General features: G+C 43.0%; 2 protein-coding genes across 2 annotated transcripts in view; both read right to left on the bottom strand.

Annotated features, from left to right (window-relative positions):
- Window positions 1–364: 364 nt before the first annotated feature.
- On the bottom strand, window positions 365–5,319 carry dlc (deltaC). The gene is made up of 9 exons (XM_012828069.3): window positions 5,004–5,319; window positions 4,658–4,897; window positions 4,488–4,548; window positions 4,098–4,355; window positions 3,260–3,621; window positions 2,937–3,153; window positions 1,872–2,580; window positions 1,592–1,703; window positions 365–1,484 (listed from the first exon to the last, which is right to left on the bottom strand). The coding sequence occupies exons 1-9, from the start codon at window positions 5,058–5,060 to the stop codon at window positions 1,479–1,481; spliced, it is 2,022 nt and encodes a 673-aa protein (XP_012683523.1). The 5' UTR covers window positions 5,061–5,319; the 3' UTR covers window positions 365–1,478.
- Window positions 5,320–8,907: 3,588 nt separating this feature from the next.
- timm50 (translocase of inner mitochondrial membrane 50 homolog (S. cerevisiae)) overlaps window positions 8,908–10,097 on the bottom strand; it is a 40,168-nt gene continuing 38,978 nt past the window's right edge. The window contains exon 11 of the mRNA XM_012828065.3: window positions 8,908–9,493. Within this exon, the coding sequence (XP_012683519.1) occupies window positions 9,395–9,493 (99 nt within the window). The 3' untranslated portion in view covers window positions 8,908–9,394. The remainder of the gene's footprint in view (window positions 9,494–10,097) is intronic.

Genomic DNA, 10,097 nt, shown 5'->3' with positions numbered 1-10,097 from the left:
GTAGTACACAGAGAGAAGGAGAGAACTACAATTCTAGGATTTTTCTATGTAAGATGACTGACATAGATTCATAGACAAAATGTAGTATACTTCTAACACTAGTTTCCTTTTTCCCTCTGTGAAATATCTTCAGCATACACCAGCAGAGTGGAGATACTTTCTGGACACAGACAGCCATTAGCCCATGTGTGAGAACAGATTAGATATGTTTTAGAGGCTATTATTGCTACTATTGTACTGTGATCCCTGCTTGAGGCTTTGCATTTGTGATTAAAAGACATAACATTTTCCTCAAAAGTTCAAATTCTTGAAGGTAACATGTATTTGGACAACAAGTTGAATACAAACAAAACCATAGAACGTATTCTGAGAGTTTAGTGTTTATTTATGAAAATATATATAGATACTGTAGATAGATTTATAGATATATAGATAGATTTCTTTGTTATATATGGTTATCATAGACATCTATACAATTCTCCTCATAAATAAAAATTATTTACACAATTAAATAGAGCAAAACATATTTCATGAAAATGTACATATTGCAGTGTCAGCTTCCAAAGCACATAAAAAAGTAATACGAGCATCAATTTTGCTTTAAAGCTCAGGCCGTAGGCTAAAAACTAATATATCTTCTAGGTGAGCCCTTTTGTTGCAATGAAATGCTTTTGCTTGTTCATGTGATGAACCGGTGGGAAACATCAGGATAAACTTTCAAAAGAACAGCATCCACCAAAAATGTCTGTGCAAAGAGGCTTTCTTAATAATTAATTGTTTTACATTTGAGAAAAAACTGCAATCAAACTTAAGAATTAAGATATCCATATGAAAGTATTTTCAATGAGGAGGAGTACCTTTTCAGGGGGCCATTAAAGAAAGATCATGCACTTAAGCATTAGAAAAACCCATTCTAGAAGTCACCGCAATGGTTGATCCGATCCCTTGTTCCGAGGTTTGTCCGTCGTCAATACTGGTTGAGTGATTATTCCATGCATCGTCACAAAAGATACACATCCTGTGTGTAGCCCATAGTCCCATCGGTGACTGCATGGCTGCTAGTCAAGGCTTGGATCACATGTTTGCCCTCGTCTCTGAGTAGGAATGGTTGGGATTTGAAGCAATTGGAGAAAAATTAAAGTTCCAGTCTTGATTGTGATGGATAGATCCTTAATTCTCTTTGGGGTTTCCATTCAAATGTGTCATTCCATCAAAGGCAGTATATTAAAGCTCTAAAAATAAAACTCTTAAATCATAGTGCAAACGATGCTTAAGTCCTTCGCAGTCATCTTGATTTGTCACCAAAGGAAGTTTGTCCAGATTGGCAATGAACCATAAATGAGCAGCATAAATAAATATTAAATATTATATATAGAAATAATATACTCTCATATGGTCCTGTAATTGTTCTTTTAAAGTGTAAACATATGTCAGTTGGTCCCGTGGGTAGATGAGGAGCTTCAGAATGATGAACACTCTTAAACCTGAGGAAGAGACAGACAAGAACGGTTAAACCTTTCAGCTTCTTAAAATACTATCTTCAAGGTAATGTGCTGTATTGGGGTAAGAAAGAAAGTGCCGCGGTGCTTACCTCAGTTGCTAAAATGCACTGCTCCATTTGAGAAATGATGTAGATGGGATGGTAAAGACTTTCTTTAGGAAAGCTCACTGAAGGGACAAATATGCTCGTCTCAGATTTATTTCTAGAAGAGAAAGAAAAGTCGGTTAGTTATCATGTCAATGCAAAGCTAATAGGACAAACAGCACAGCCTGAGACCAACACTATCTTAATAAATGTCATAAAACTGGGCATAGTCCAGACTATGGTACATTTGGAAAGTGGTTGCGGTGATAAAGTACATGGTACTTACATGTCCAACTTGTTCTTGCTGAGTTCGTTGTCCTTGGTCAGGTTGCTGTCTGCAAACATGTTCTTGTAATGAGCTCTGTCCTGCGGCGCCTCCAGAGCAGTGGCGCTGAGGGCTGCATTCTTGTTGGACACCTTCATCTGGCTGCCGGGGATCAGAAGGGCTTCCTTCTCCCAGCAGCCAGTGGAACCGCCGCCGGGGATCAGGGAAGTGCGGTTGTTGGCTGCATCCAGGTCATTGCGCACTGATGAGGCCATGGCTTTGCGGTTTCCCCTCATCTGACGCAGTACCATAATGGCTGCACACGCCACCAGTGTGAGTGTGATCAAGCCCAGGGTGAAGGACAGGGCCAGGGCAGCTGGGAGGGCTCCTCCCGTCTTAACGGGAGGCTCCTTAGTGGGCTTTGGAAACTCACAGCGGGGCCCCATGAAGTTGTATGGGCACTGACAAACGGGTCCACTGAAGTGGGTGTAGCATGTGCCACTATTCTGGCAGGGGTTCTGGGAGCAAACATCAGCGCGGATATGGCAGTTCTTGCCGGTGTATCCAAGTGGGCATGTGCATGTGTAGTCATTAATGCCATCAACACAGGTGCCAGCATGGCGGCATGGGTTCCTGGCACATTCGTCAATGTTTATCTCACAGTGGGCACCTCTAAAGCCGGGACGGCATCTACATTTCATGCTGTGTCCTAGGTCTAGGCATTGACCACCTATGGGAGAAAGAGAAGAAAGACACAAATGGACCAGAGTTAGTGAAAATGAGAACACTCAGCACTCTCAGTAATGAGACCCCATGGGAGACATAATGATGCGTTCATGCAAGACCAGTATGGGTAGCTTCACTATCTCTGCCTTTCTATCAGAGAGACAGACAAACAGCAGTCAAATCATGTTAAGACAGCATTCTCTGTTGCGGATGACTAAGAAAAAAAAAAGCCCAGAATTTGGCAACTGCCAGACAGTGCTTAGCGATGCCAGATAAGGTTTTCACAACCGCCCTGATTAACTCAAAACAAAGTTTTTCTTCCATGAAGTAAAGCAGAAGAGGAGATAGTATGTTGCTTACCATTAGCACAAGGCTCACTGCTGCAGCGGTCCACTTTCTTCTCACAGTTGGATCCAGTGTAGCCCACAGGGCAGGCACAGCTGTAGCCTCCACTGCTCTTCTCACTGCAGGTCCCCCCGTTGAAGCATGGGCCATCAGCACACTTCATAGCGCTCACCTCACAGTTCTTCCCATAGAAACCTTGTGGGCAGCTGCACGAGTAGTCATTCACCATGTCCTGAAAGGAAATAAAGATCGTTGAGTTTCATGTGTAGGTGCATGGGGATCAACAAAGCTTTGGGAAACAGCTAATTAGTTAGGACAAAGGTTGTTTGTCAACGTACATTGCAGCTGCCTCCGTTCTTGCATGGGTTGCTGTCACACTCGTTGATCTCTATCTCACACCGTTCACCAGTGAAGCCTTTCTGGCATGTGCATGTGTAGCTGCCCTGGCCTGTGTTGGTGCAGGTCGCTCCGTTCATGCAGGGTTTATGGTTGGTGCAGAAGTTGAGGTCCTGGTCACAGAACAGTCCTCCCCAGCCCTCCTTGCAGTTGCATTGCCATGGCTGGCCGCAGGTGCCGTGCACACAGTTTGGGTAGCGAATGCACTCATCACAGGAGGGGCCCTCCCAGCCCAGTCGGCATTTACACTCTCCAGGCTGGTCACAATACCCATGGCTCTCGCTACAGCCAGACGAACAGATGGCTGGTGAGAAAGAAGAGGGAGAAGAAAAATGAGAATGATTCACCGCCAAAACCACCCTCTTTACTGGACTCAGACACATCAAGTATTTGTTGTCTCAGAATACAAAGAATGTCTCATCCTATTCTTTATTTAGTTTATCTTAAGTTCTTCAGTTTCTCTATGGTTGTTAATGACAGTTTGACAGTTGAAATTAGATACATTTAGTGTCAGCATGATCCTGTTAAGAAGTTGTAACAGTTGTAACTGCAACATACACTATGGTCATGTGGAGGCCATTAGCTATTCATGTTGAATTTAGTTGTCCACCCTAGAAATCCTACTGTCCACCTCAGTAACAATCCAACTGATTTGAGGTCATTCTTTCGTCAACCCAGAAGATATTGTCAGACCACAGGTCCGAATTTTAGCAACGACGTTCAAGTTGTTTACCGTTTTGTGTTAAGGACAGTCTCAGAAAGTAACATGCATATACTTACGTTTTGAACAGTATTCTCCTTCCCAGCCAGTCAGGCAGACTCGTTTGCCAGTTGTATCGCATGTATAATGTCCGAAGGCATCGTTGCGGGGCCGGCAGAACTCGGAACAACTCTCTCCATGGTAGTTCGCATCGCAAACAACGTGGTAGGAGAAACGCAATTCACTTTGCTCTCCGAGATGCACATCCTTTGACCATTCTTCACTGACTGTCAGTCTTCCTCTTGTGACCAATTGACTGATCAGATTATTCTGGTTTTCTGCATGAGAATAAAAACGGGTTAATTACGCAACTATTAATGGACAGAATAAATTGACAGAAATTACAGCAACAATAGCACGTGCTATTTAGTTGTCATCTTTAGGAAATAAATAACTGTCAGAATACACACCCAATGAGTGGTCAGCGGAGGACTCTGCGTTCCAAGCCTCCAAGATGAGCGAAAACGTTCCCTATGAGAAGGAAATAAAAATTGTTTGTTAGTACATTGTTTCTGATGAACAGACCGAATTAAAAGCTCCAGAGATAGCCTGTTGCCAATGCTCATATGGAGGTCCTTACCGGCCATTTAAAGTGGAAAGGCACTTTAACCGGCGAGCTGCTAGAGATAGAATCTTCGTCAGCGCGAAAAACGTCCGTGACACCAGTGCCGTAGGTACACGGGGGTTCAGGAGAAATCACATCTTGAGAGTGTTTCAAGCACACTCGGAAAAAAATCTGACACTCTCCCGGTTGTTTGCATACACTACGAGTGGTGGAGAAAGAGTGTACTTTCAGCTCAAACACGCCGGATGATTCTGCCTGCAAAAATAAAATTACATTAGCCTAGAGGCAACCTTTTATAAAAGATAAAAAAGGTACAAACGGCAAAATTGATGTTGTTTAACGAACTTAGGCTATAACTTACCAGCTGTGTTGATAAGGATGTTAAAATAAAGCAAGCCAACAAAAACGTGTACGCCATCCTCTCTCTTGGTCTACTATCTGACTATAGTAGACTGTTCCTGGAGTGCAACAGTGGTTATGTCCAGTTCTGTACCACAAACAAACAAAATAATGCAGCAGAAACTGGCCTGGGATGAGTTTGTTTCCAGCAGTTCAACGGCAAGAGAAGCTGGAATAAGTTGCTTGGATAGTTCAACGAAACAAGGTAGTGTCCTGCTCCAGTTCTCTTCTGTACTTTGAACTTTAATGTAGAAGTCCGGCGCAGTGGCAATACATATACCCCTACACGGGGGCGGGCCAGAGGTATGCAAATTATTCGAGAGTGACACCCTCATTCCTGGTCAGTAAAATTCGTAGTCTACCTATAGCATATTAAGAGAGTTAACAAGAATACAATACAACAAATTATTCTGAATGTTTTGTTTTCAATCAACGTAGCGTATTCACATTGCACATCATTATGTAGTGTTCCTCTGAGTTACAACTAAACTGCCCGTTTTCACCAACCACCTACAACTTGGCCTAGTTGTGGCCTCGCCTGTGTGTAGCCCATGGCTATAAAAACAAACAAATAAACAATATGAAAGGACATACCTTAACTGTGCAGCCTTGAACTAGATAGACTATTCGTAGCAGCCTACTTTACAAATGGAAGAATATAATAGAATAGAAGTTCCATAGCTTAACTTTTTGTTAACTTGTTTTTTTATTATGCCATGAGGAAAGATCATTCTTGCACCAATGTTAACTGAAAAGTTATCTCTACAGCGTAGTGGTGGTAGATGGAGTTGTGGAGATGCGTGTAAGGGGCCCGCGCGTGGATGTGTGTAAGGGGTGGCTGCCCCTCCATTCATCCCAGAATTGCTAATTGTCCTGACGCGTGTGAGTCGTTTTTATTATGTCATGAGGAAAGATCATTCCTGCACCAATGTTAACTGAAAAGTTATCTCTACAGCGTAGTGGTGGAAGATGGAGTTCACCAGGATGTTCATTTTACTGAGCTTTTAAAGCTTTCAATGTCGCGTGCCACTGAAGATGTCAAGCGACCTCACGGGGGAGGGGGCCCGCGCGTGGATGTGTGTAAGGGGTGGCTGCCCCGCCATTCATCCCAGAATTGCTAATTGTCCTGACGCGTGTGAGTCGTTAAACCGGCAAGGTCTTTTATCACGCCTCAGAGAGATCCGGGGTGGAATCTGGGTGGGGTAGGGCGTTTGGGGTGGGGGTAGTTTATAGACTGAACATTTGAGATTTCTGATTAACCGCTTTTGTGTGTGCGTTGTTGGGGGTTAGTAGGCTAGACACGGTTACAGCTGTATGGTAATTTAGAGCACCTGGCTTCTTCCACCGCCCGTTGTGATGGCCTGGACACAGAAGACTGAAATTATTTTCCAATAACCTCTGGGAATGTCAGCGTTACTGCTAGGTCACTCAGGTATTGCTAGTGCTAGGCCTGTTCTTGAATGTGCTATTTCAGCTGATGCCGTACCCCACCCCTCCCTCATTTATGCATTTAACGTCCAAGTCCAACATAGAGTGTAGCATCATTTGTGTGTGTGTGTGTGTGTGTGTGTGGTGGGGGGGCGGGGGCAAGACCTAGTCCATGAGAATAAACACTGACCCCGATAACTTTGACAGGGACGCAGACGTTTCAAGGCCATAATCAGTTCGATTTCGACCGTTTGTGGGCTAAAGTATCAGTGCATAGCCGACGCGTTTGTTTTATGTGCAGACATGTTGACTGCTTGTTTGGGAGATTAAGACAATGGATTGTTAGGAACTGTTGCTCATCTTATGTGCTTATCTATTGTGATTGTAATGAGGTCAACGCGTGCCTCTGGTAGCCTTGCCTTAACTTCACCCGCGCCTGCTCCCTGAAAGCAACAGCTCAAGACGCTGCAGCTCGCTAAGCAGCAACAAAAGAATTAGTAGAGCTACATACAAGAACCGACTAGACTTCCATAGTTCCACCAAGTTTGCTCTTCTTTCTTTCTACCAGGAACCTAAAGTAAATATTTCACACCATCGTTAAGTTCCGAGAAGAGAAGAATGCAAGTTATGGACCTATTACCAATATCAAGTAGCCTAGGTTCAGGTTGGAAGGCAAAGACGTCATTGGCCCTCAAAGGGCTAGTCCATCATGAGAAACATTCACACCTCAACACCTTGGCTCGACGTTATTCCACGTGTCGTGGTCCCACAAATGGCGAGGTAACTCTCGCCTTTGATGAGCGGTGGCGTGTGTCTGGTCTTGGGTGTGAAAATGCCTTGTGTCAGAGAAGAAAACATTAGAGGAGCGGAAAGGCACACGACGCTGTTTTACACAGATGTTACTGGCAGAAGGCATCAACAACTGTGAAAGTGCGCTTCACACTCGGGTGTGAAGTTGAATTTCCCATACATTTACCGTTTGCACAAATCTTAAGTCTTCCCTCTGCGTTAACCTATACTTATATTATTCCAGTATTATAGACGTTAAGCTTACCATTCCTCCAGGTCGGGGCTTTTTTACATGGCATAAAATAAAATGCGATTTAATTGACATGACATTTTCTTTCTGCTCCTCTAATGTTTTTTTTTCTCTGACAAGTCATTTTCACACCCAAGACCAGACACACGCCACCACTCAAAGGCGAGAGTTACCTCACCATTTGTGGGACCACGACACGTGGAATAACGTCGAGCCAAGGTTTTCATTTCATGACATATTTTAGATTAAAATATTTGCGTATGCCTATGTTCCAACTGGTTCTCCAGTTACTCGCGTAGTATATTAGCCATGTGATTGCCTGTGTTAACTTGGTTGTGTGAATCCTGCACAATACCAGTGATACACCGAGCATTTAGAACAGCTACAAGCTACATGCAAACTACATTTTCTTTTTTTAGATTCACATTTATCTGTGCTGATCGTTGCAGTATTTGTTATGCAGTATATTTCCGCTCCTCTAATGTTTTCTTCTCTGACACAAGGCATGTTCACACCCAAGACCAGACACACGCCACCGCTCATCAAAGGCGAGAGTTACCTCACCATTTGTCTGACCACGACACGTGGAATAACGTCGGGCCAAAGTTTTCATTTCATGCAAACTACATTTTCTTTTTTTTAGATTCACATGTATCTGTGCTGATTGTTGCAGTATTTGTTATGCAGTATATCCCTAGTTTTGAATGAACTGTTGTAACTATGACTGGATGAATAATCAGGGCCAGAACCAGGTATGTGGGTCTTATCAGGGCCAGAACCAGGTATGTGGGTCTTATCAGGGCCATCTCCACCTGCATCTGTGCAGTAAGGTAACACAGATGTTTTCCACTATTTGTGAAGTCAGAGTATTTACACCCCACTTCCAGACCCATGTTTGGCTTGACCCTAGGTTGAATACCACAGCTTCATCACCTCACATGGCCATCATTACACAGGTCAATGAAACTAAATCTTGTAGATTGCACAAACAATTTGTGACACTTGTTTCAGAGGGCACTGTTGGTAGCCTTTAAAGAAGAGGCACTCAAAAAGGTAAACCAATTGTTGTTGATCGGTAAGCTAATGGTATTGAAAAGGTAAGCTAATTGTTGTGAACAGATGAAATACTATAGTTTACCTATAGTGAGCATTACTATTAAGCTCACACACAACACAATATCAAGTAATCATACAAATCTGTAAAAGATACAAAATATCTAATTATGCTAGACCTTTTATACTAAGTCATCAATTATACTTTAACCTACCGAAAGGCAAACAAACACAAGAATTTCAGCAATTCAGAATTTCAATTTTTTTTCACTATCACAAGATTACCTGTTAGCAGTCAACGAGCCCAAATTGTAGGGGACTGGAATGAATTTAAAGAAAAACAAAATGAAAGTTGCCATAACTTATTTATTTAAGAATAACTGGATGGACCACATAAACTGCATTTGATAAACCACAAGCACTTTAGGCAACAGAGACAATTGACACTCAGGGTCTAATGAAGCTCTGGACCTAAACACAAATATTCCACATTAGGTCACAACATCCTGCTACCCTTTTATAGTCTGAGTGTTGCCTTTAAATGTGTAGACCCTGGTGTATGGTCAGTCTCTGAAGACATGTTGTGTAACCTTCATGGAAATATGGGCCGACAGTGGTCAGAGACAGGACAGGACCCGCCCATGTGGTGCCCGTGAGGGAGGGGAGGGGGGGGGGGGGGGGCGCAGTGCTGTCTGTTGCCAACATCCCAAAAAGGTGACAATCCAGTGGAGGTGACAAGATGGGATCTGCACATATCTGCCGGTATTTCCAACCCCGTTGAGTGACAGTTCTGCTGGGGTGAAGCTGGCAAGTAATGTGTTTTCTGTATTTCTTCATTGTTGCTTTGAATTAAACCAGCGTCCAGCGATAGAGCCTAGGGAGAAGCCTTGCTTCTTCTGTTGAGCCAACTCTGATAGCCGCTGTTCCTCTTCCTGCAAACATGAGATATATGAGAAAGCATGAACACACACATGCACAAAGATAAACATGCTGGTGAGAGGTAATGGATGCTGTATTAGTATATAGAATGCTCCACTGTGGTTCAGCAACAGTAGTGCTGTTTGAGTTCTGCTCATCAGTGTCACTTCATACATAAGACTGGTCTGCGCCATCAAAATGGTTATATTTTAACATGGGTTGAAATTCAACAACAAGACCACATATAACGGTAATTAAACAAGCAGACTGTTTAGAGAGTCCAAACTTAGTGCCATGCTTTGGCATTGTTACCAGAGTGATCACCCTCTCACCATAACCATCACACTCTGACAGGTCAAGCTCCACTGAGGTGTAGTTTAGTACCTTACTCACTGGGTAAGCACAAGACTAATGCTGCAATATATACTTGCTGTGAAAAATACAATAAAACCATTCTAGATCTACCATAACAAGCTTTGAATTGTTATTTATTTATTTTGACAACTAAAACTAAATAAATCACCTTTAAACAAACACATTTAAAACACAGATTCATCCTGGAAGCCCATGGAATAACAAAAGCAGTTCTCCAACTGGTTTGATGTTTTCCATAAGCAC

Source organism: Clupea harengus, chromosome 9 (assembly GCF_900700415.2).
Source record: "Clupea harengus chromosome 9, Ch_v2.0.2, whole genome shotgun sequence".
NCBI classification, from domain to species: Eukaryota; Metazoa; Chordata; class Actinopteri; order Clupeiformes; family Clupeidae; genus Clupea; species Clupea harengus.
This window is presented reverse-complemented; position numbering and strand designations above follow the sequence as displayed.

Bases quoted from the DNA above. Each gene is read 5' to 3' on its own strand.
- dlc (XM_012828069.3), bottom strand. From the start codon at position 5,060: ATGGCGTACACGTTTTTGTTGGCTTGCTTTATTTTAACATCCTTATCA. The intron at 3,622-4,097 runs GTAAGTATATGC...CTTTCTCACCAG, and splicing joins AGGAGAATACTGTTCAAAAC to CCATCTGTTCGTCTGGCTGT. The intron at 2,581-2,936 runs GTAAGCAACATA...TTTCTCCCATAG, and splicing joins CAGTGAGCCTTGTGCTAATG to GTGGTCAATGCCTAGACCTA.